This window comes from Balaenoptera acutorostrata, chromosome 10, assembly GCF_949987535.1.
Source record: "Balaenoptera acutorostrata chromosome 10, mBalAcu1.1, whole genome shotgun sequence".
NCBI lineage: Eukaryota > Metazoa > Chordata > Mammalia > Artiodactyla > Balaenopteridae > Balaenoptera > Balaenoptera acutorostrata.
This window is the reverse complement of record NC_080073.1, coordinates 38,241,553-38,262,997: the sequence shown is the minus strand read 5'-3', so window position 1 is coordinate 38,262,997 and position 21,445 is coordinate 38,241,553. Positions and strand designations below refer to the sequence as shown.

At 55.6% G+C, this 21,445-nt stretch overlaps 1 protein-coding gene across 8 annotated transcripts in view; it reads left to right on the top strand.

Moving 5' to 3' along the window:
- The first annotated feature begins 7 nt into the window (after positions 1 to 7).
- Positions 8 to 21,445, top strand: part of HEMK1 (HemK methyltransferase family member 1) — a 28,407-nt gene continuing 6,969 nt past the window's right edge. For 2 of the 8 annotated variants that reach the window (XR_009009492.1, XR_009009493.1), the window contains exons 1-10: positions 11 to 449; positions 1,486 to 1,869; positions 2,160 to 2,251; positions 2,567 to 2,660; positions 6,904 to 7,038; positions 7,374 to 7,438; positions 7,738 to 7,787; positions 8,795 to 8,903; positions 9,750 to 9,845; positions 10,014 to 10,127. Coding sequence is in view for 4 of the 8 variants with exons in the window: in XM_057554718.1 (XP_057410701.1) it covers positions 1,660 to 1,869; positions 2,160 to 2,251; positions 2,567 to 2,660; positions 6,904 to 7,038; positions 7,374 to 7,438; positions 7,738 to 7,787; positions 8,795 to 8,903; positions 9,750 to 9,845; positions 10,014 to 10,127; positions 10,282 to 10,375 (1,059 nt within the window). In the remaining 4 variants the exon portion in view is untranslated. Of the gene's footprint in view, positions 450 to 1,485; positions 1,870 to 2,159; positions 2,252 to 2,566; positions 2,661 to 6,903; positions 7,039 to 7,373; positions 7,439 to 7,737; positions 7,788 to 8,794; positions 8,904 to 9,749; positions 9,898 to 10,013; positions 10,128 to 10,281; positions 10,698 to 11,445; positions 11,651 to 21,445 lie in introns of those variants that run through there. The other 6 variants (XM_057554720.1, XR_009009495.1, XM_057554718.1 and 3 more) reach the window with 6 other exon arrangements.

Genomic DNA, 21,445 nt, shown 5'->3' with positions numbered 1-21,445 from the left:
GCGCCCCAACTCTCGAACTCAGAGCCGACTGGTGACATGTCTCCGTTCGGGCTGGCTACACACCGGCCGGCCGGGTACCCAAACGCCATCTCGGAGCAGTCACCGCAGGCTGGAGCCTTATCCCTGCCTCGACCTTCAGGAAGACCGTCCGGTCCAGGCCCCCGGGGAGCAACCCTACTCCCAACCACGCACTTTCCCGCCAGTGGCCTGCGGGCGTAGTGGGCGTGGCGTTCATATCCCCCACTAGCCGCAGGGGCTTCCAAGGTGGAACACACCGGCTCTAGGAACTCTGGAGCTGGGCGACGGGGTCCGCCCGAGCCCTTCCTCAGTTGCGCCAACCCCGGAAGCAGAGCGTCGGAGGGAGTTTACCGCGGGTCACGCATGTCCGGGAGCCGAGTCCGCGGCAGTTTCTTCAGGCTGGCGGGCGAGTGGGGAAGCTTTTCAGGCAGGTATGCGTAACACCCTCGAGACCTCGAGTTCGTCAGAGCTCTGGCAGCCTTCCTTAAAAAGTCTGTAGCCCCGTTGTACAGATGGAGAAACAGGCTTGGGGAGAGGCGACCTCGCGGTGCGAAACTGAGAGGGAAGCTGCGCCCCTGACTTCAGGCTTCGGCTCCTCCCTGGGCGGCGCTCTGGTAGAGCTGCTTCTGGAGTCTGAAGGACTTGTGTCTTGACTGGGACAGTTCCTAGCTGGGTGACTTTGGGCAAGTTGCTTCCCGTCTCGGAGTGTCATTTTCCTCTCTGTCTGTCTCTGAAGAGTGGCACCTAGCAGGTGTTCAGTAAAGACTAGTTTGAACCCTGGTCTCTGTAAGAGGAAAGGAGACCACTGGTTTTAAACCTTCAGTTAAATTTGTTTGTGATAACTTACATATAAAATTAACAAAAATTGTCAATGTTTTACCTGGCAGTTTATGCTGGTGTTTAGGACTATGGGTTAAACTGGGTGGAGGGGTGATTTTCAGCATACAAATCAATGATAGTGCATGCAAAATGTCAAAAGCAAAGCTGCCAAGCAAGGGCAGTCTCCTCCTCTTAGTAATATTAGTCAAGAGCATATAAAATTGAATTCCTCTATGTGTTGAGCTGGCTCCCAGGCCTTTGATATTCATTGACCGACGCACTGCTCACTGTGGAGTTTGTGTTATTTCCCCCGTTTTATGGATGAGGAAACTGAAACACAGAAATAATGACTTTCCCAAGTTCACACCCTCTGGGTCAGATAGATCTGTCCAACCCCCAAGCCTGGGCCCTGATCCACATCAGCCCATTTATTAGCAGGGACTGAGCTATGGGTTCAGATCACTTGAGCCAAAAACATGGAGAAAATGTCACTGACCAAGACAAGAAAACTCAGATAGGTGGGTGAGGGTCTAAAATGGAGTCAAAGAGGTGACAGAGCAAGAGCATGCCCTCTCTCAGGCAACAGGTCAGAGAGGAGTGGGTCCCACAAGTCTCAGCTGCTCTCCTGGTTCTCCTTCCCTATTCTAGGGCAGCCACATCTGAGGACCAGAGCCATGCTGAGGAGCCAGAGCCTGTGACCTCCATTTCCATCCAGCTGAAGCCAGCTACCATCCTCAGCAGCTGACATCACGAGAAAGATTTGGGGACCTTGGGAAAGTACTCAAGGGATCCTTTCCCTGAGATGTGGAACGTCGGGGCAGAATGCTGAGGGCCCTCCTATCTGGCCTGGGGTGGAGGGGAGGCATTTGGGGCTGCACCTTCAGCTCACAGCAACCCCATCTGCCTCCGGCTCGGTTGTTGAATGCCACAGAACTAGTCAGCCACTGGACAGTGGTCTTTAAGAAAAGGGGCATCCCTGAGGCCCGGGAATCCAGTGAGTACATCGTGGCTCATGTCCTTGGAGCCAAAACAGTTAAGTGCAGTGTTGTCAAGAGGGCAGGAAGTGGGGGGAGGGAGGACTCTGGGGAAGAGACATCCAGGCTTTTCCATTCCACTGAGAGTGCTGAGCTGAGAATGATGAGATTTTTCTGGAGGAATGTGTTAGGCAGATACTTATTCATTCATCCAGCAAACTATTACAGTGTGTGCCAGGCACTAGGGGTTCAGGGATCACCAAGGTGGCCAGTGTTGGACCCACTGGCATTGTCTACAAAAGAAACCTGGGTCAGGGGAGCCAGCCACTCACATTCTCTCTGGGGCAGTTTCAGAGCCTGAGGCCAGGACTTTGGACCCAGCCCCTGAGCCCTTGGCAGTTACAGTATGTCCAGGAGCTGAGTAGCTACCGATTGCAAAGGTGAGCACCATGGGCCAAACCAGAGGGCTCTGTGTGGGGGGCAGGGTCCAGCTTCCTTCAGCTCCACCAAGTTCATGGTCAGGGAGGAAGAAAGTGTCCAAGGACTAGGGAGGTGTTGGGATGAGAGAGTGATGAGAGAGGGGTCATGGTAGTAAATAGGAAAAGGGAGGGAAGGAAGGTCTTGGCTAGGAGTTCTGGGGCATAGGAGACATGACCCTACCCGACACCTTTGGCCACAAGTGGTATCCCAACCCAGACATAGTCTTGTTGGTCCAGGTGCTGGCACTGATGATCACCCTGCTGCCCCCTCTGCAGGATGCCTGTGCAGTACATCCTTGGTGAGTGGGACTTTCAGGGCCTCAGTCTGAAGATGGCGCCCCCAGTGTTCATCCCTCGGCCAGAAACGGAGGTAGGTGTGCCATCAGGACTGGGCAGGATGGGAATGAAGGGGGTTCAGGGCACCTGTCTTGTCCCAGACTTCCACCAGGGGGCGCTGGAGCCCCATGACTGCGGTCCTTTAGAGGCAGCGCCCTTCCTGGCTGGCTGAGTAGGTGGGGCCAAGAGGAAAGAGGTCTCCTGCTCACCTCCTTGACTGTCCTCACTTCCCAAGCCACTGCCCCAGCCCCTAGGCTGGCAGTGGCTCAAGGTGCCCCAACTAGTGCTGCCCACCAAGTACTCAGCCGGTTCCTGTCATTTCGCTAGGAGCTGTCCCATGGGCCCATAGCCTACCCAACCCATGGGAAACAAGTGCCCTCCTCTTCCTCAGGAGGCATGGGCGAAGTGGAGAGGGCTCCAGCTGAACATCTGGAAGCCTGGTACAGCTTTGTGACCTTGGGTAGGTCACTGCCCCCTCTGGGCCCAGATGATGAGAGGATTGGGCCTCCAGACTAGGGAACTGGTTGGGACCTTTTACCTTTTACATTCACTATCTAGTCAGGTATGTTTCTCAAATTACTAGTACTGGGAAGTGTGTGGTCCCAGCGTGCTGTCTGTAGGTGAGACACCCTAGTCTTGGGAGAAATGCTTTCTATGGCCCTTCTTGGGCTTCCCCATGACCTTGTAGGTGGCAGGGCTGGGAGCCAGAGAGAGCAGAGCAGGTGGAGGGGTGTGTGGGTGGGGGCTGGTGGGCAAGCCAGACGGCACCAGGTTCTGAGAAGGGGTGTTTCCAGAAAGGCACACACGTTCTTGGGAAAGATCAGGCCTCATCCACCTGCCCCAGCCAGGGACCCAGAGCCCCTTCTCACTTTCCCAGCCTCTTTCCCTCAGCCAAGAAACCCTCTGACCCCACTTGCCCCCTGCATCACGTGGTTGGGAGGCCAGGTCCTTGCCTTAATGCACAGTGTCAGGGCAGGAACAATAGGGAGTCTGAGACCTTGCTGAAGTCACAGGGCTGCCAAGGCAGCGAGCATGGGGGCAGCACTCAGACATCCTGTCTCCTGGGTCAGGGCCCCATACCTTACAAGGGGCTGAACCATCGGGGATTGGATGAGCTGGGATAGGTGCAGAGACCCAGAGCAGGATGTAGCCTGCTACCTGCAGACTTTTGGGAGGCCAACCTGTGGCCCCTCCAAGCATGCGACCTCTGGCCAGGAGGTCACTCACCATCCCCTGAGGCTGCCAAGGGTCAGGGCATGGGAGGGAAGCTACCACGATGACCTTTGAGTCCCCTCAGAGCTGACCTGGCACCAACCATGTGTTCCAGGGTTCTGAGTGTTGGGTGTGGACTTCCGGCTCCCATGTGGGGGCCCCCCCCTTTCCTGGGTGGGTCTGGGCCAGGAGAGCAACTCTGCTATAAGGGGTGGGGGAGAGGAGGGAGGCTGCGGTTGGGAGGCCAGGTCCTCAACTCACTGTACAGACATTTCTCAGAATTTGCCAGGTTGCCCCAATGTGAAGCCGCATTGGGGGGTGCCTTACCAAGAACTTGAGAGGACGTGGCCTGTGGTGGGGAGTGGGGAGAATTAGTGCAGGGGAGGGACCATGGTGCTTGCATTCTCTCCATCCATTGAAGGGTGGTTTCTGATGATGGGTGCAGAATTCTGAAATGCAAAGTTGTAGGTGGTGTGTGGCCTGACCAGTTGGGTTTTCTCTGGGGATGGGGAGGTGGCTCAGTCCCCGGCCTGGCAGTGTGTACAGTGGGAAAACTAAGGCTGGAAGTGTGAGCCATTCTTGCCCAGCTTGGCGAGGTGAGGCTCTGTGAGGTGTGGGAGGCTCAGTGCCCTGTCTGTGATTAGCTTGAGGGAGGCAATGCTGCCTTCTTGGGGCTGCCTCATCCAGAATGTAATCCTAATGAGGGTCCTTATGGCACTCAGGTCCTGCTGAGGCCTTGTGCCAGCCTCTTGAGGGGTGTGGAGTCCCGTTGAGGCAGTGGCTCCAGGCAGAGCCAACAGCTGCCTGCTCTTTGCCTCCTTCCCACATTCCCCTCTGCTCCGACCCTGCAGTGTTCTTGGATTCTCCCCTTGTTCACCTGGGAAAAGTGCCCTGGGCCTGTGACCAGCTCGATTTTCAGCCTCCCCCAAGGAGCCACCAACTCTAGGCTGAGGAGGCTCTCTACTAGATGAGGAAGAGAGTTTCTGGACTTGCTGGGAGTGGTCTCCATCCCTACCCACCCCCCCCAAAACCCAAAGTGGTCCTACAGCCAAGATGATCTTTCCCGTGATCTGGAGGGTAAGGGAGAGGCCAAGGGGCACTGGTGGCAGTGGGGGCCCAGTCTCTCATCTTCATGCCCTGCCCAGGGTAGCCATTCACACATGTGGTGTGTGTCTCTGAGGTCAGGATGTCTCTCTGTGGTGGCTGGCCAGTGTGGTTGACTAAGGGGTCATTCTCCAGCCAGGTAGGTCTGTCTGTGGTCAGGAAACCAAGAGAAGTTCATGCCCCTGACAAGTTTCAGCTGGCCAGCTGGCCACTTAGTATGTGGCCTCACCACTGTGACCGCAGGCTCCCAGCCACAGCCCTAGACTGCTGGCTCTGTGCTGGTCCCAATGCTGTGGGCGCAGCTTGCTGCCAGCACTCCAGTTCTCCAGTAGTGCCTGGTACAGGGCTGGTGGGAACGAGTGAGGGGAAGCCCTCTCTGGCTGGAGACGGGCTGTCTCACTCATAGGCAGTAGCTTGTTTGGTGCAGAAGGGGCTTGGAACAGAAAAGGTTGGACCCACTGGCCAAGTTCCACCTGCCTTGGACTTGCTACCCTGGGGACAGGTGAACTTTGCTCCCGGGTTGGGATGAAGGATGAAATACTTTTGGGGACTCAGCACTGAGCAGCTTATGTGGAAAATGAGTCTGAGTGATCTGGAGCCCTCTGCTCTATCGGGGCCTAACTGTTGACATTGGGGCTTGGGGGAAGCTGGGGGTCTGAGGCTCAGGGTAGCTTCCTGTGGCCACTGAGGGCTTGCCCAGCACTTGGGAAGTAGCCAAGAGGCCGCTCTGTGGGCCAAGCCCTGCCCTTGTGGGACACGCCATGACGGGTTAGATTCCTGGTCTTCACGTCATGGAGCATTCAGTTTGGTGGGAGAAGCACACCCCATCCTAGACCTTAGGCCCATAGTGAGGAAGGTCATGGTAGAGAGAGCCTGGAGGAAGTAGATCTCTTTCAGATGAGGGAAACACCCACTTCCTGACTACTCCCCTCGTTCCCTGAGCCAGCCCCGCCTGGAACCCCAGGAATCCTCAGCCTCTAGGGGGGCCTTTCCTGCCTTCATCCAAAGGGCAGGTCCCTTTGAGAAGGGACACACTGCCCTTTCCCTGCTCCATGCCTGGCTACTTGGGCCCCCACTCTACTGCTGTTTAGAAAGATTTTGGCCAAGGCGCAGCAGCGGCCCTCCACCCTCACCCTATATTGGTTTTCATGCACAGTCTTCAGGTGACAGATGGGTGGGTGAGACTTGGAACTCTGTTGTTTCTAAAGTGACAGTGTCTGAAAGTGTCCCCCTGCCACCAAAGCAGGTACGGTGCAGTTAGGCACCTCTTCCCATGCCATGCCCACTTACCCCATGCCCTGTGTGTGCCACAGTCCCCTTCAGATATGGGGCTCAGGTAGGGCCGTCATCCCCCTGCCCCTCCATGGAGGGAATTCCATGTCCCTTTGACCTGGGAGCCTCTCTGGGGAGGCTGTGAGGAAGCTGGGGACACATTGGCCCCTGATTCTTGGCCACCATGAGCTGCAGGCCAGGTTCCCAGCGGGGTCTTGACCCCTGGGCCTCACTTTCCTCATGAGGGTCTAACAGATTAATACAGCGAAACCTCCAGAAACAGGGCCAGGCACAGAGGGGATGGCCAGGGACCATTAAGTATGATTCTTAACATTGCTGTGAGCACAAAACAAGAGGATATCTGTAAAAGGATTAGCTGGGGCTTACTGAACACTTACCATGTACCAGGCATGAGATCAGTGCTTCATGAATGTGCTTCTGTTTAATCTCCACCTGCCCCCAATGAGGTGGGTTATTCTCAACTGTGCTCAAGTTTACAGATGGGGAAGCGGGGGCATGGAGAGGCAGTGTGACCTGCCCATGGCCCCAGCTGACAACGAAGTTCAGTCTGGCTTTAACCATCCCCCTTCTACATTCACACAGGGGCTAACTATGCTTGGGCCTCTTGTGCCAGGACCCACAGGGGTCAGGTCAGCACCAACTCTGATCAAGATCTATCTACCTTGTAGGAGCTGGTTGAATGGGTTCTGGAGGAGGTGACCCAAGGGCCCCATGTGGTGGGAGCTCAAGGTGGCCCCCTCATCCTGGAGGTGGGCTGTGGATCAGGAGCCATTTCCCTCAGCCTGCTGAGCAAGCTCCCACAGGTGAGCCCCCTATGCATCCCTCCACCCCACCCTGGGTAGACTGTGACTGGCACTTACTGTCCTTCCTGCTGATCCCTCCCCAACCCACTCTGCTAGAATTACTTGAGAGGAAATGACGGAAAATAGGAGGAAGACAGAACTGCCCCAGCCCACCATGGTCACAGCCTTTAAGTCCCATCCCCTTCCATCTGGCCAGACCCTGGCCACAGAGGAAGAAAAGCTACTGAGTATTTCCCTCCTCTTCTAGCAGAGGGTTGGAAGAGGGCTCTGGTCCCCAGGCCTGGCCTTTCCGAACACCCTGTCTCCCATGTACCTTTTGTTTGTTCTTGGGGCAGAGCCGAGTCATTGCTGTGGACAAGGGAGAAGCTGCCGTCTGCCTGGCCCATGAGAATGCTCAGAGGTAGGGGGGCTTGGGGGCAGAGGGTCAGGGTAGGGGGAGTCAGACTTTGGGGCCTGATCTCAACCTCTATCCAGGTATCAAACCCGCCGATGTCCACCCCCAAGAAGGAGGAGGCAGTGGGGGAGGCCTGGCGTAGGTCCCACAGGGTTACAAATGGACAGTGGACACCAGGTATCTTGCTGGTCCAAGAAGGGTTTATTCTCCCATTCTTTGTAGCCAAGGGTAGGAGTCTGTCCCCACCCCCGCCCCCACCCCCTCTCCCCCTCCCCATGCTCACCTTTACCTTCCTATCTCTCCAGGCTTCGGTTGCAAGACAGGATTCGGATCATCCCCTTCGATGTGACCTTAGGTACTTTCCCCACCCATCTTCCCTGGGTGGGGATCCTGGGTCCAGATGCTGATGGGTGGATGAAGCACTCTGCAGAGATGGAGGGAGGGCTTACACACACACACACACACACACACACACACACACCCCACACCCCCCCCCCACACACGCCCCCCCCCACACACCACACACACACACACAACACACACACACACACACACACACACACCCCTTCCCCACCCCCAATCCTTGCTGAGGACAGGCAAGTCCCTGTTGCCTCCTGGGCTGACCTGACCCATGAAGGGACCAGCCACAGGATCTTTCTTACCTTTCGTATCCCCCATAATTAATTAATTTAACTGGGGCTTGTTTGTTGTCAAGAAGTAAGCAGAAGCTCAAGAGAAAGCCTTTGGGACCAAAATACTTGAGTGTCTGCCCGCCCCCGCCTGGCCCAGGCACAGCATGACTTGGCTGCATCCTTTACGGAGTGCCTTTGGAGTTCTGGCTCCAGCTCTGGCTCTATCACATGCCCACAGCATCCTTGAGCTTCATGTGCCCTCTCCATGGAGTGTGATACCTGGCACAGGGTGGGGCCAGTAAACAGAGCCACTAGGAATCAACTGAGGCCAGGCTTGCCCTCCATACACTCAGTCCATGTTGGCTATGAGGCAGAGTGTGGCAAGGCCAGCGGGGCGGCAGAGAACAGAGGCGCTTGCTTTGTCAGGCAGTCAGAGACGGCTGCCTGAAAGTGGCACTTGATATGAGTCTTGCTTATTGAGGAGGTTTTTGATAGGAAGAAGAGAAGGCAAGGACACTCCAGGGGGAGAACTGCCGTGTCAGAGCGTACACACTCCCAGCCAGGCTGCTGGCTGGGGACCCTGGACACCACTCTACAAGTTTAGTTTATTGGGTCCAGAGATAGGCCTAAGTTGTGGCTTGAGGAGAGGGATTACCCAAGGGACATAACAGTGCGTGGAGCTTCCACCCTTTACCTCCCATTCTCTGCTTTGTGTTCCCTTTGACCACAGAGGGGAGCTGGGCACATCTTCTACCCTGGGGCCCTGTGGACCTGGTCGTCAGCAACCCTCCCTACGTCTTCCACCGGGACATGGAGAAGCTGGCCCCTGAGATCCTCAGGTGTGGGGTAGACCAGGGAGGCCAGGCCTGAGAAGGCCTAGTGGGATGGGTCTGCCCTGGAGGACCATACTATCAGGAGGGATGGGGAGGCTGGGGGGCTGAACGGGGCAGTGGTGTTGAAAGAGAGGCTCACTCTGGAACCCACAGACCTACTTTGGTTCAGCATCTGCCTTCCCACTTAAGACCACTGAACCTCTCTGAGCCTCAGTTTCCTGCCTCTGAAAGGGGAGTGGTAGAGCTTTGCTGGGCCATGGGGAGGACTCGCTAATGACTAAAATATCAGACTAGTGTACAACACATAGAAGGTGCTCAGATGGGTGCATCATTTTCCAGAAGACTGAGGCCCAGAGAGGGAAGGGACCTTGTCCAAGGTTGTGTGGGGGCTTAGCAGGAAAGCTGGGACTAAGACTCTACTCCAGGCTTGGCACTGAGCCATCCTGTTCTCAAACGGCCTGAGAACCAGGGGTAGCCCAGCAGCCTCTGGATGAGGCAGTGGTAGTGAGTGTCAGGGTGCTGGCTTCCAAATTCCTGGCTCTCAGGAGTGGTCAGGGCCAGCTCTAGGCCTTCCCAAGCCAAGAATAGGAACATCCTTGTTGTGGGGAGACCCTCATGCCCTGGGGGTAGTCAGTCAATGGGATTCGCTGAGCATGCCCAGCACTGCCCGGTAGGGGGTTGCCTGTAGGAGGTAGGGGAATCGGAGCTGACATCATTCGGGGTCCTCAGACTTTCTTCTCAGCCTAGAGTGTAAGTTCCACAGAGCCCTCTTTATGGAAGTCCTGGTCAGCTTCTCCATACTTTTCCGATACCCCATCCCAGGCCCTTAGCTCTCACTGTTTTCCCCTTCAGCTATGAAGATCCACTAGCCCTGGACGGTGGGGAGGAGGGCATGGACATCATTACCCACATCCTGGCCCTGGCACCTCGGCTCCTGAAGGACTCTGGGTATGGCTGGGGTGTCTCCTGAGTCTGACCTCAACAGCCTCCTCCCCTCCCAGTATGTACTGGGCCTGCCCTGGGTGTCATTCTGCCTCCACCCCTCCCAGCTGGGACAACCCAGAAATGCAGGTCCAGCCCTGCCCAGCTGAGCTGACCCATTTCTCCCCCACCTAGAAGCATCTTCTTGGAAGTGGACTCAAGACACCCAGAGCTCGTCGGCAGCTGGCTTCAGAGCCAGCCTGACCTGTCCCTCCATCTTGTGGCTGTGCGCAGGGACTTCTGTGGGAGGTGAGACTCTACCCTCCCCCCAGTCCCCACAGCCATGCTGGTCCTTCCACTCATACTATCACAGCTCTGGCTGTGGGGCAAGCGTGCGGTTCCCACCCCCTGCTCATTCCCCAGGGCCCAGGCAGTAACTGGCCCCTTGTCCCTGTCTCCTTAGGCCCCGGTTCCTACATATCAGGAGGTGTGGGCCACAGCATGGTTGCCCTGTGGATGCCTGGCCAGGGCCCCAACCTGCCAGAGTGCCTGGCTGACATTTCTACCTGGAATGCTACTTGGAGGGAGGTGGATGGTGCCTTCCAGACCCCAGATGTTTGTGGCATTTCCCATGGCTCTGTGATTCTCCATGCTCTACATTTCTAGGAGACTTGGGAGTAGGCACAAGGGCGGGGGTGTCCTTCCTGGGCCAGCAAAGAGCAAGAGCACCCACAATCGAGCTTAGGAGCTCAGCAGACTGGATTCCCAGTCTGGCCCCATCGTGTCAGTGTGGCCAAGGCAGGTTGCTGTGTCTCTGTGGGTGGAATTGCTCTAGGGATGTTGGGAGATACGGCCAATAAAGTGGCGAGAGACCAGCAAGTGGTGACCTAATGTTTTGTTACTGTGATTTGTGGGTCCCCTGACCCCTTGCCCCTAGGCAGTGCTGGGGGTAAGAGCTTCCTTCTGCCTTAGCGGGGCTGGCTGGCAGGCCCCAGCTGGTGGTGTGGGGAGCAGTGTGGAGAAAGGCACATGGTTGCTCCTTCTGGCCTTGGAAGCCAAGGTACTTGGCACTGATCAGCTCCCTCCCAAGGGCTGGCGTAGCCCTTCAGTGGCCCAGGTGCACTCAACACACACTCCCCTAACTGGGCCTAAGCTCTGAGCGCAGGAACCTCGTCTGAGCTTGAGCTTGGGGATGGCAGCCTACTTCCTGGTGGGGATGGGGCTGAGGGGCCTTGCACAGTTCTGGGGTCACATGTCCACATTCATTTAACTGAAAGCTTGAGCCAGTGAGGGGTGAACAGGGCTTGTGTTTACTTTTTATTCCCATAGTTTTGAGCTAAAACATTCCCGCCAAGCCTTGGGATTTCTGAAAACCCATCTGTCCCTGGTTGGAGCTGGGGAGAGTGAGAAGCTGAGACAGAGTGGGCACCAGGTTTTGACCTCCACCCTAGCTCTGGTCTGCAGGCTTGTGGCTGCCAGGAGGCCTAAAGGCCCTTCTGTCCACAGCGACAGGAAACCTCCAGGTTGGCAGATGCTGGTGTTAGCCTGCATCAGGGTGGGTCTCAAGGAACATGGCAGACTAGGCTAGCTCATTCTGTTGGTCTCCCCTCCCATCCCCCCAACCCAGCACTTTCAAGGGCCTGACCTGGTGATGCAGTGGCCAGAGGCAGTGTGTCTGGTGGACAGCATCCTCTGATGGAGCCAGGATGCTGGATTCTAGAGCTGTGTCTTGCAGTGGGACCTTGGGCAGCTCCCTTCCCTGTGAGAAGCTGGCTCTTCTGGCTCCAAGGCCAGTGCAAGATGGCAGCCTCATTTTACTCTCAGTCAGTCAGGTAAAGTATGTAGCTGGTATTCAAGGGCCCACTCCCCAGGCAGGGACTCCACAAGAGAAGACATGGCCTGCCTGAGGTCCCATGATGGGAGGAGGACAAATGGAGATAGGAAGTTAGGTCCCTGCCTTGGGGGAGTCTGTATTGCTGGAGTCATACCTGGCCTGAGCTACTCCCTCGCTGTGGTTGGGGATTGTATTTGCCTTAGCAGAGGCCACATTGCAGTTCCCAGGGCTACCGTATACTGCTCCTTGCCCAGACCCAGCTGCATGGACCTCAGGCCGCCCATGGCTTCCTTTGAGGAGGAGCCAGGGACTCCCAGCCATGGCTGTTCCAAAAGGAACCTGGAAAAGTAGGGTGGGCTTTCAGAGCCCCCGTGTGCTCTCAGATCTCGGCCCGCCTCACCAGTATTGCCCTTCCTCTCCTCCTACCTGTGTCCTTGGGCTCTTGCTCTCTTTGCAGCACCTCAGGGTAGCTGCCCTGACCTAGCAGTCTGTTGCCTCCTTGTCCCACACCTCAACCACTGATGGCTTCCCTGATGGTCTCACCCTCCTGGCTTCAGGCCCGTTACTGAGGAAGGGCCTTGGCAAGCATGTGGATATGGCTCCCCAATAGTACATAATAATGGGGAGTGACAGTGTAGGCGTAGTTGGGGTCACTGAAGCAGGAGACACCCTTGGGGACAACTTCCTCCCATGAGGCCTGACTCCCCTGAGAAAGAGGTGCAGGCCAAGTGGACTGGCAGGACCAGGCTTCAAGCCTGCAGCCACTGGCTTGACTGGGACTTGGACGTTGAGCTCCAATGTTGGAGCCACACCAGCCTGGGTGCAGATCCTGGCATCTGCCCCTCAGTAGGGTATGTCCTTGGGTAGATGACTTCAACTCTGTCAGCCTTGGCTTCTAAGTCTGAGAAATGGGACCAAGTGCTTTCTTTATCTTAATATGATGATTTTGAAGAGACCATGGGTTGCACCTTTCATGGGGCACTGTGACCGTTTTCACTGCTTGCCTTGGAGGGCAGACATAAGGAGGACCCTGTACCCTCATGTGTGTGTCTTGTGGTTGGCACCAACACGAGTCAGGCAGAGACATGGCAGTCTGGAAAGAAGGGAAGGCAGGGATTTCAGTCTCGGGCTCTTGACTTCTCTCTGCCCTCTGGAGATGGAGCCACCAAGAGGCTGGTAGCCAGGCAGCCAGATCTCCCCTCAGTCCCTCCTTTCCCTCTTCACCAGGGCCTGAGTGCCCCAAGGTCCAGGCCAGAGCAGCCTGTGGCTCCAGCCCAGGGAAAGCCAGTCTCACCTGCCTGTCTCCTCTTTCCTTACTGGGGCCAGAGCAGAGATGAGCTGCCTCCTTTAGCATGTATCATGGAGCCCAGGAGACAGAACAGCAGGAGGATGTGGGGCTGATGGTGGAGTCCAGGCTCTACAGGCCCCTGAGGTCTTGAGGGATGTGCCTGCTGTCCACCCAGCCTCTGTCAGCTGGAGCCCCAAGCGTGGGCAGAGGGTGTAGGAGTCCCTGATGGATGTACTCTGGAAGAGCAATTACATCTCCTCTTCTGACAGTTGAGGAAACTGACACTTTGCCTCAAGTTGTATGCTTTTCCCAGCTGCCCATGGCTCTTTCCTTTGGGCCCATCTAGCTGCTTTATTGACATGTACCCTTTCTGCTCTCCCCTAACCCCACCTGGACCCTGGGCCATTAACTTCTCCCAATCCCTCCTCTAAATCCTTGGCTGGCTCCCCATGACCTGAATGTGGTCTCCGTGTCCTGCTGAGTCCAGATCTGAAGAGGTAGGGGAGGATGACTATGGGAAGGGTCTTGGGGAGCCCTCCCAAAGCCTCATCAGTGCTCTGAGTAAGCTTCCATCAGAACAAAGTATTCCACTGCTGACTGGCTTTGAGAACTGCTTTAACCTCTGCAGGCCAGCATGTCCCTTCCCATCCATCTTTGGATTCTTTCTTCCACTGCCCTAGACTCCAACTTCCCTGCAGAACTCTCCATTCCTCAAACACCCCTCCTTCCCTTTGCCCAGGCTGTGCATTCATCAGAAATGCTCTTGCCCACCACTTGTAGTCCAGATAATCCTCTCCTTCAGGCTCCAACACAAATGCTCTCTCCTCTGGAACACCCATCTGACCTCTGGGTTCTCCCCACCAGACCCTAGCCCACTTCTTCCAGTAGCAATGACATTCTGTCTCATGCATTTGGAAGCCTTCCTGTCTTTGTCTTCTCTCTGGGGTCCCATGTGGGTCTAGCATACCCTAAGCTCAGTAAATGTCCACCAGTAAGGCAACAGTATGCGTTTTCTAGAATGGAGCTGGAATTTCCCATGTGGCTCACATCATACCTGACAGCAGCTCTCGCATATTCTGGTCAGCAGGGAGAAGAAGCTACGAGGGCTTAGCCTCCCACCCGAGCCAGGCAGCTGTTCAAGTTGAGCCATAGCCACTTCTTGGGCTACAGTGCACCTGATCTCTGCACAGTGGCCACGCCAAGTACAGGCTGTCCTGTCTGCAGCAGGGGCAGGCGCCAGGTTTCCTGGAGCTCTGGGCCCCGGCCAGCCCCCAGCCAGCCCCCAGCCAGCACTGGCCAGAACAGCAGCCTGATCCCCCCTCATGACCCCCCCAGTCCTAGGACAGGCCATCTGGGCGGGGATTGGGACTGGTAAAGCAATCTTCCCCCTCCTGTAGTAGGTAGAATAATGGCCCCAAAGATGCCCACGTCCTAATCCCATAAACCTGTGAATTTGTTACCTTACATGGCAAAAGGAACTTTGCAGATTTAAGGATTTTGAGATGGAAAGATTATCCTGGGTTATTCAGGTGGGCTCAATATAATCACAAGGGTCCTTATGAGAGGGAGGCAGGAGTGTCAGAGAAGGGGATGTGACGGTGGAAGCACAGGTCAAAGTGATGCCATTGCTGGAGGAAGGACCGTGAGCCACGGAATACAGACGACCTCTAGAAGCTGGAAGAGGCAAGGGAATGGATTCTCCCCTAGAGCCTTAAGAAAGAATGCCAGCTTGCCAATATCTTGATTTTAGCCTCTTAAAACTGATTTTGGATTTCTGACTTCCAGAACTGTAAGATGATACATTTGTGTTGTTTAAAAACACTAAGTTTGTGGTCATTTTGTTGTAGCAGCAATAGGACACTATTACGGATTTTGGCACCCGAAGTGAAGTGCTGCTCTAACAAATACCTAAAAATGGAAGTGGCTTTGGAATTGGAATTTGGAAATGGGCAGAGATTGAAAGATTTTGAGGTGCATGATAGATTGCCTTGAACACTTTTCCTCTGAGCAGTGAGGTGGGTGGGGATGGGGGTGGGAAACCCTTCACAACCTGGAGACCTGAGCTGCCCAGGCTCCCTAGAGCTGGCCCTTTCTTGGAGTGAGAGACTAGAAGACTGCCCAGGGTGGGACGCAGAGAAGCTGGCCCAGGCACTGGGAGCTGTGGGGAATGGAACTGGGATCAGGGAGAGAGAGCAAAGCTGGCCTCCATGGTCCATCTCCAGTGGTATGGGGGCCACCCAGGCCCTCAGAGGGGACCTCAGAGACTGGATCCGAGCCTGGTCCTGACTCCCATGGAGTCACGTGGCTGACCCAGCACCCCTGGAGTGTGTGATAATGAACAGGGTGTGAGGGTGAGCAGGTACTGTGCCTGAAATGAGCGCAGCAGCCCCTGACTCCAAGATGATCCCTCCATGTAGGCCATGGAGGTTTGGCTCCTTCCAGCCTCCAGGCAGTGCCCAGCTCGTGCTGCAAGCCTGTGCTGGGCTGTGTGGCTGGGCTAGAAGTGGGTCATTCCTAGCATTCTCAGCTTCATGATCCCCAGAGCTGAAGTGGCTACCTGGAACCTTCAACCCTATCCCTGATGTCAGCCACATTAGCCCAACTACAGCCTTGGGTGTGCGGGCAGATCTGGGTCTCATTTGAAGCCCTGATGGTAGTTGTGAGGAGAGCAGGGGTTCCTCTTTGCATCCCTCCCTGAGAGAACTGGTTATGCACCCTGCCAAGGAACCTTTAGCATCTTTGGCCTCATAACCAGGAATCCGATGTGTAAGAGCTTCAAATTCTGGGACCACTCCCCTTCCAAGACACTCCTCTCAATCATCCTATAGGGAAACGGTGGGGAAAGGCCAGTTTTACAGTTCACAGAGTAGGAGAGGCAAGGGAAGCTTACCTCAGCCTCACTGGGAGCCCTGGACTGAGCTGCCTTCCACCTGGCCCTGGCCATGACTGAGCGGAGAGGGTGAGGTGGCTCAGAGCAGCTCTGCCCAGCAGAAGGCAGGCCTTGTCTGGTTGCTCCTTCTCAGAGGCTGGGGTCTCTCTCAGAGACTTTGCCTTTCAGAGCAAGGGATGCCACTGTCTTGCCCCCTGCTGTGCTGCGTCTATAGCCCTCTCCTGGGGCATGCATCTAGGGGAATGGAGGGGTCAGGTCTCCCAGCCTACTGAGCCCCAGGAGCAGGTTATTGGGACTTGAAGCACCCACAAAGATCCTTGTGTGCAAATGAGAACATTAAGGCTCAGCAGACCAGGGCTGGGGCTCAAACCCAGGTCTCTTCTCTGCCTCCCAGCCTCCAGCCATTTATCAGCTGCAGACCCCCAACCTGCCTTGCTTTCCAGGAATAGTCCTGTCTGCCATTCCTGGGAGTCAGTGTGAGGCCAAGCTACGTGGGCGAGTAGAGTGAACCCCGAGCTAGAGCTGCTTGGGCCTTGTTTGCCCTCAGACCCTGCAGCTGAGTGAAGTATCTGGGCAGCCCCCTGGGCCTTCCTCCTCCTCCTCCTCCATCTCCTTGCCATCATTTCTTGAGCTCCTGCTGGGCACTGGGCCCCAAGCAGCTGCTTTACATTTATTGGTGTTAATCCTCACACAACCCCACAGACTGGGTTTTTAATCATCTCCGTGATGAGGAAACCAAGGCTCAGCAGGGTGCAGTCACGGATCAGGTCTCACCACTGGATTGGAAGGGAGGGTGAGGCCACCATTGGTGCCCATTTGACTGGTCAGAGACTGAGGTCAGCATAGCTAGGTCCTGGGCTGCCCCCTGCAGAGCTTAGTGCAGAGGTCCACCTGGGCCTATGGATCCTGAGAGCAGGAGCAGGGGTTGCCGGGGTTGTTCCCAGAGGGCTTTCCAGAAGCCCAGTGCCTGCCCTGGTGGGCCCTTCTCCTGGGGTGTGTGCAGCATAGGCTCAGGCCTCTGTCTCCCAAGCCTTACTATGTGCCAGGCCCTGGGTAGATGACACCAGTCAGAAGAGCTTGTAAAATATGGAGATTGAATGGTGCACCCTGAACCAAGTGCTTCTGGGATTATCTTATTCACTCTCAAGACATCCCATAAGGCAAAGTCAGTGAACCCTCCCATTTTACAGATGAGGAAACTAAAACTGGGAAAGGCTAAGGAACCTGCTTATATGCTGGCTGAACTGGGATTCCAGTGCAAGCCGAATGACCCAGGGCCTGAGGCCTTGGTCATCACACCTGGCTTGAAGAGGGTAGGGTGCAGGACAGGGATAGAGCAGGCCCAGAGTGAGGACAGTCTGGGCAAAAGCCTGGATGCCTGAAGGCACATGGAGAGGACTGTGTTGTGGCGAGGTGGTGGTCGTGGTGGGTGCCTTTGGATGAGCTCTGAATGCATTTCTGGGTACCAGAGCCTAATTTAAGGGTCTCAGGGTGAGTTACAGGGTCAGGTAGGCATTGAGGATATTCTCTAGCTGCCAGGAAGAGGGGACTGGGGTAGGAGGCTGCAACTGGGCCAGGATCTAGAAGCTGCTAGGGGCTATAGCAATGGTATATAGCAATAGGCCTTCTGGAACAGAACCAACTCACAACCATTGCTGAGGGATTGGATGTAGGGTGGGGGGTGGCCAGGACCACGATAGGGCCCAGGGCTCTGACTGGAACCTGGGGGCCCTGGAGCCACCCTGAACTGGGCACTGGGGTACTAGAGACAGACAGCTTGAGAGAGTGGGGTGCCCTCAGGCCATCCCATAGGCAGTGTCAGGGGCAGTGGGCAGGGGTGTCTGGAGATCCAAATGTGACCATGTGGGGACATAACCTAGAGGCAGCCCTTTAGATGGAGTTGTGAAGACCACCCTCCCAGGCCTGAGCTCTGTCAACAACAGTAACTGGGCATCTCCATGTGTAATGGTGCCCCGTGCTACACACACTTTGTCATAAATCCTCGGTCTGCACATGAGGGGAGCCTTCCTTGGCCCACTAGACAGATGAAGCAACTGAGACTTAACCGGTGCAACATCACACAAGCAGGAAGTAGCCATGCTGGGCTTTGAACCCAGTCCTCTGACATCCCAGCTGGAAGGGGAGTGAGCAGGCCACAGAGGCCAGCTGCAGCCTGGGCCCCCGATAGCCAGCTGGGGTGCACCCAGGGCTGACATGGGCTTCCAGGGCAAAGAGGAAAGTGGTGAGTCAAACAGAAAGCGCCAGATGTGGAGTGAGCTTCCTCCCCTCCCAGCTGCCCCTGGTGCCAAACTTTCACACCCCACAGCAGAGGAGCCCATGGGGGAGGGGAGGGCAGTGAAAGTGGCTGCTGCTGAAAGGAGGCTCTGATGTACTCCGGATGTGGGGTGGGACTGACAGACACCCAGACTCTGGTTCCCTGCTGACAGGTGGGTGAGGAAAGTGAGTCCCCTCTCAGCATAAGGAGGTGTAAAGCCTGCCATATCAGGCGGAACATTTCAGGTCCCCAGGCCTGGGAGGTTCTGGGAGAGGGTGCAGGTGGATGTGCCTAAAACCCTTCTTGAAGGCATTCCACAGCTCAAGAACTGACCAGGGCTCCCCACTCTCTCTGCTTGCACAGAAATCCTCTGTCTCTTGTCATTCTGCCCAGCCCTCCTGCCCAGAGCCCTAGAGCTGTAGAGTTTGTTCTTTCAAACCAAGTTTCACGTGGAACTCAACTATGTAGTTTTTAAAAGATAAAAGCATCATTTTAAACATAAATGTATTTTATAAGTTCAAATTCTCAACACTTTCTTAGCATTAAGTCCATCAAGGTGAACAGCGATGAGCACTGACGTTTGAACTGGGGGCTAGGATGGGAGTTGCAGTCTTATGTCAGCCTCAGCGTTCAGTGTCTTTCAGTGTTTGGTTTTGGTGGCACAGGACCAAATGACCCCACCAAGTGATTCTCACAGATAAGTGGTTACAAATGGTAGCATGTTTCTGAAGGGCCCCTTGCAGTCTCTTTCATTTGCAGGGACAGCAGGAGAAGGCTTATGTCCAGCTCAGCCCAAACCTGGTTCTCTGGACACATCGGTAGGATTCTAACGTATCATAGTTTGGTGTTGTGCCCATTTGAGTGTGTGTGTGCTTTTTTAAACTGGGCTTTTTCCAATAGTTAAAAATATGAACGAAAGAAAGAGGGAAAGAGAGAGGGGGAAAAAAGGAAAGGAGGACGGGAAGGGAGGGGAAGGAGAAAGAAGGAACTCACATGGGGTATCTGAGGATGCCCTCACTCAGGTTCTTGGTGAGGGCAGCCTCTGTCTCTCCTGGGAAGCCCACCCTGACTGCTCCACCCCTACCTGTCCAGGAGGTTCCAGTGCCTCCTCTCACTCAGCATCTGTCTCAGCAAGTGAATCTGGGCCACATACTTCTGAAAAGTCTGAGGAGTCCACGACTCCCTCCTGGCTCTGGTGTGGACCTTCCAGGTACTCAGTCCCTGGTTCTGGGGCAGGGAAGAAGGTCCCAAGGAGGGGACAGGGACTAGGGGCTTCCCCAGGCCCTATGTGGGATCTCCAGGGGTGGGAGGACTGGGGAACCCAGTGCCCCTGAGAGCCTGGGGTTTCTGTACCTTCATTTCTGGGAACTTGCTATGCTTTAGGAAGAGAGAAATGAGAAGCAAAACCCTAGGGCCCCAGCACCACCAACCCCCCTTCCTGTCTTCCTTCCGCTGAGTCATAGCCAAGAGCCCAGCACCTCTGCCTCCTTTGGGGCCATCTGGGTGGGGTGGAATTCAGAGTCATGTGAGGACACAGCATCTGGACAAGTCCTCTTTTCCTGCCAATATCTGTGAGGGACCCTGACTTGCTGAGGCCTGAAGCTACCTCCCAAGCTTGGAGAATGGGTGACTGAGGTCCTTAGTGTCCTGTCTCTCCCCCATCCCCAGCCCCACTGTTCACTACAAGCATTGAGCACCAACTGTAAGCCAGGTGGGGTGGTTCAGATGGGGCCCTGTCCTTGAGGAACTCATGGATTTGGACATGGACTCCTCCTGACAGGCCCCTCATGACTGGCTGTGTCCTTAGGCTTGTTCTGGTCAGCAGTAGGGAGCCAGGCCACATCACACATGCCCATCATAGAGACCTGCACACCCCTACACAGGTACCCATAGATATGTGCATGTGCACAGGTGTGGGACTTGAGCATGTGGGTCCATGTCCATGATCACAGGTGTGTCCACACAGGGCTTCCATTGGATGGGGGAGCTCCAGGCTCTGGGAACCAGGTCAGGACCTTGTGTGTGTGGCCTCTGTGAGGGGCCCCAGGTTGCTGAGGGCCAAGGCTGTCTTCCATACTTGGAGAAGGGGTGACTGAGGTTCTTATGAGGTATCACCCTGTCTTGGAGGCCCAACTACTGTCTCTGAGTTATGGGAGCTCATGGGAGCTTGAGTACTGTGTCCCCATTTCTTGGAAAAGAAAGCTGAAGCCCAGAGAGGGCCCACGACTTGCCCAGGGTCACACAGCAAGTTAGGGGAGATCTGGGAGGGGAATGGGCCAGACGTAGGCACCTGTCCACATCCCTGACCTTTCTGGCCTGGCGTTTGGGGCTTGGCAATCCCTGATGACCACACTGCATCAAACTCTGGGTTGATTCTCCCAGAAAACCCACCTAGGGACCAACCACAGGGTCCTCCCAAGCCTTGCCATTTCTAGGAATTTCCCCCACACTACACCTTTGCTTGGGCTGTCCTAGCTGCCTGGAATGCCCTCTCTCTCTCAATCTCTGTCTATCTCTCTCTGATTCCGCAAATAAAATCCAAACTTCCAAATTCTGTTTAAATGGTTTCTATACCTTCTTTGACCCCCTGGAACTTTCCCCTGCCTCTAGCCTCCCTCAGCCTCTGTCCCCCTCACTCCCACCCATTTTGCACCCACCTACTAAACATAAAATTAACCCCTAGAGCCCTAGGCTGGGTGTGAAGGGTCCTTAGAGGCTGAGACAGTGGAAGCCACACCCAGGCCAGCCCAGCCCTCCAGACTTTGCCAGGCCCTGGGGTGGGCCCTGGAGCTAGGAGAGGAAACCGAACCTCTGCTAGGCCTCACCATCTGCCCCCAACTCTGCTCCTTCCCTGAAGGCCCAGAAGCCTGGAGCACTGTACTCTCGGCAAGATTGATCCCTTGGAGTTTACCATTCCAGCTTTTGTTTATTCCCCCACACCCTGAGTACCCCTCAACTGGGGGCTAGGCCTGTGTTTGGTGGGGTGGAGGGTGGGGGTTGAACAAAGAGTAGAGAAACCTCAGATTTGTTGGGTGCCGCCCTTTCATTAAATGGCCCTGGACAGACCTGTCTGCTCCTTTCCAGAGCTCTTCCCTTCCACTTGGTCTCAGGAGGCAGGCAGGGAGTCTGCCTTTGCCCCATGCGGCACTGAGCCCCATCACTGCCTGGCTATCCCCTCACTCCCCTACACCCCTAACTGGGAGCCTAAGGTTAATTGTCAGGCCTACCCTTGGTGCTAGAGTATGAAGGAAAAATTGACAGAGACACTGCCCATAAGGAGTTCATGGCCTAGTGGAGAACAGAGGCAAGTAAACAGGTCCTTATCCTTGGCCCATGTGGC